Source organism: Tupaia chinensis, unplaced genomic scaffold, assembly GCF_000334495.1.
Source record: "Tupaia chinensis unplaced genomic scaffold, TupChi_1.0 Scaffold000377_2, whole genome shotgun sequence".
Lineage (NCBI taxonomy): Eukaryota > Metazoa > Chordata > Mammalia > Scandentia > Tupaiidae > Tupaia > Tupaia belangeri.
The window spans coordinates 161,632-162,322 of record NW_006159876.1 but is presented as its reverse complement, the minus strand read 5'-3'; the positions used below and the strand labels follow the sequence as shown (position 1 = coordinate 162,322).

At 62.1% G+C, this 691-nt stretch overlaps 1 protein-coding gene across 1 annotated transcript in view; it reads right to left on the bottom strand.

Moving 5' to 3' along the window:
* Positions 1-602, bottom strand: part of ANP32A (acidic nuclear phosphoprotein 32 family member A) — a 44,879-nt gene extending 44,277 nt beyond the window's left edge. The window contains exon 1 of the mRNA XM_006153469.3: positions 401-602. Coding sequence (XP_006153531.1) covers positions 401-454 — 54 coding nt within the window. The 5' untranslated portion in view covers positions 455-602. The remainder of the gene's footprint in view (positions 1-400) is intronic.
* Positions 603-691: the final 89 nt, after the last annotated feature.

Sequence of the window (691 nt, the reverse complement as noted above, 5' to 3'; positions counted from 1 at the left end):
TCCTCCTCCCTTGTTAATCTTTCCCCCAGACAGAGTCACGGGAGCAGCGAGCTCAGAGGGTTATTTTGCCTCGTTCTCTCCGACCCAAGCGCGTGCGCCCGCCGGCCCCCGATGGGTGCACACTCGCACGCACACTCTCGCACCCACACTCGCACACGCGGGAGCACACGCACAGGTAGTCACACACCAAGGGCAGCGGCGGCGGCAGCCGGAACATGCTCGGATGGCATTGCAACCCCCCAGCCTTGCAATTCATTCGCAGTCCGACCCCCAAGCCCACACCTCCCGGGCGCCCCCCCTCGAAAAAAAGTGCCTCCCCCTAACACACACACACACACACACACACACACACACAAAGTAGGAGAATGGACCGACGGAGATATTTTTGGCAAATGCTCACATCAGAGGGCGTCCTGTTCCGCAGCTCTAAATGAATCCGTTTGTCCATGTCCATCTCTCGCACTCTCTCTCTGCAGAGGCTCCCGCGCTGGCGGAATTCAATCAATAAACCCCGAACCCACGGCCGCGCGTTTTAGGACTTTGAAGGCTCAACCAGCTCCGCTCGGTCCTCGAGCCCCCAGCACCCGCGGCGCACACTAACATGATCACCGTGGAGGCGGGATCTGCGGCCCCGCGGGCGAGCGGCACGAGCTTGAGCCAATCGCCGCCGACGGGCTGCCGGCACCCGCAC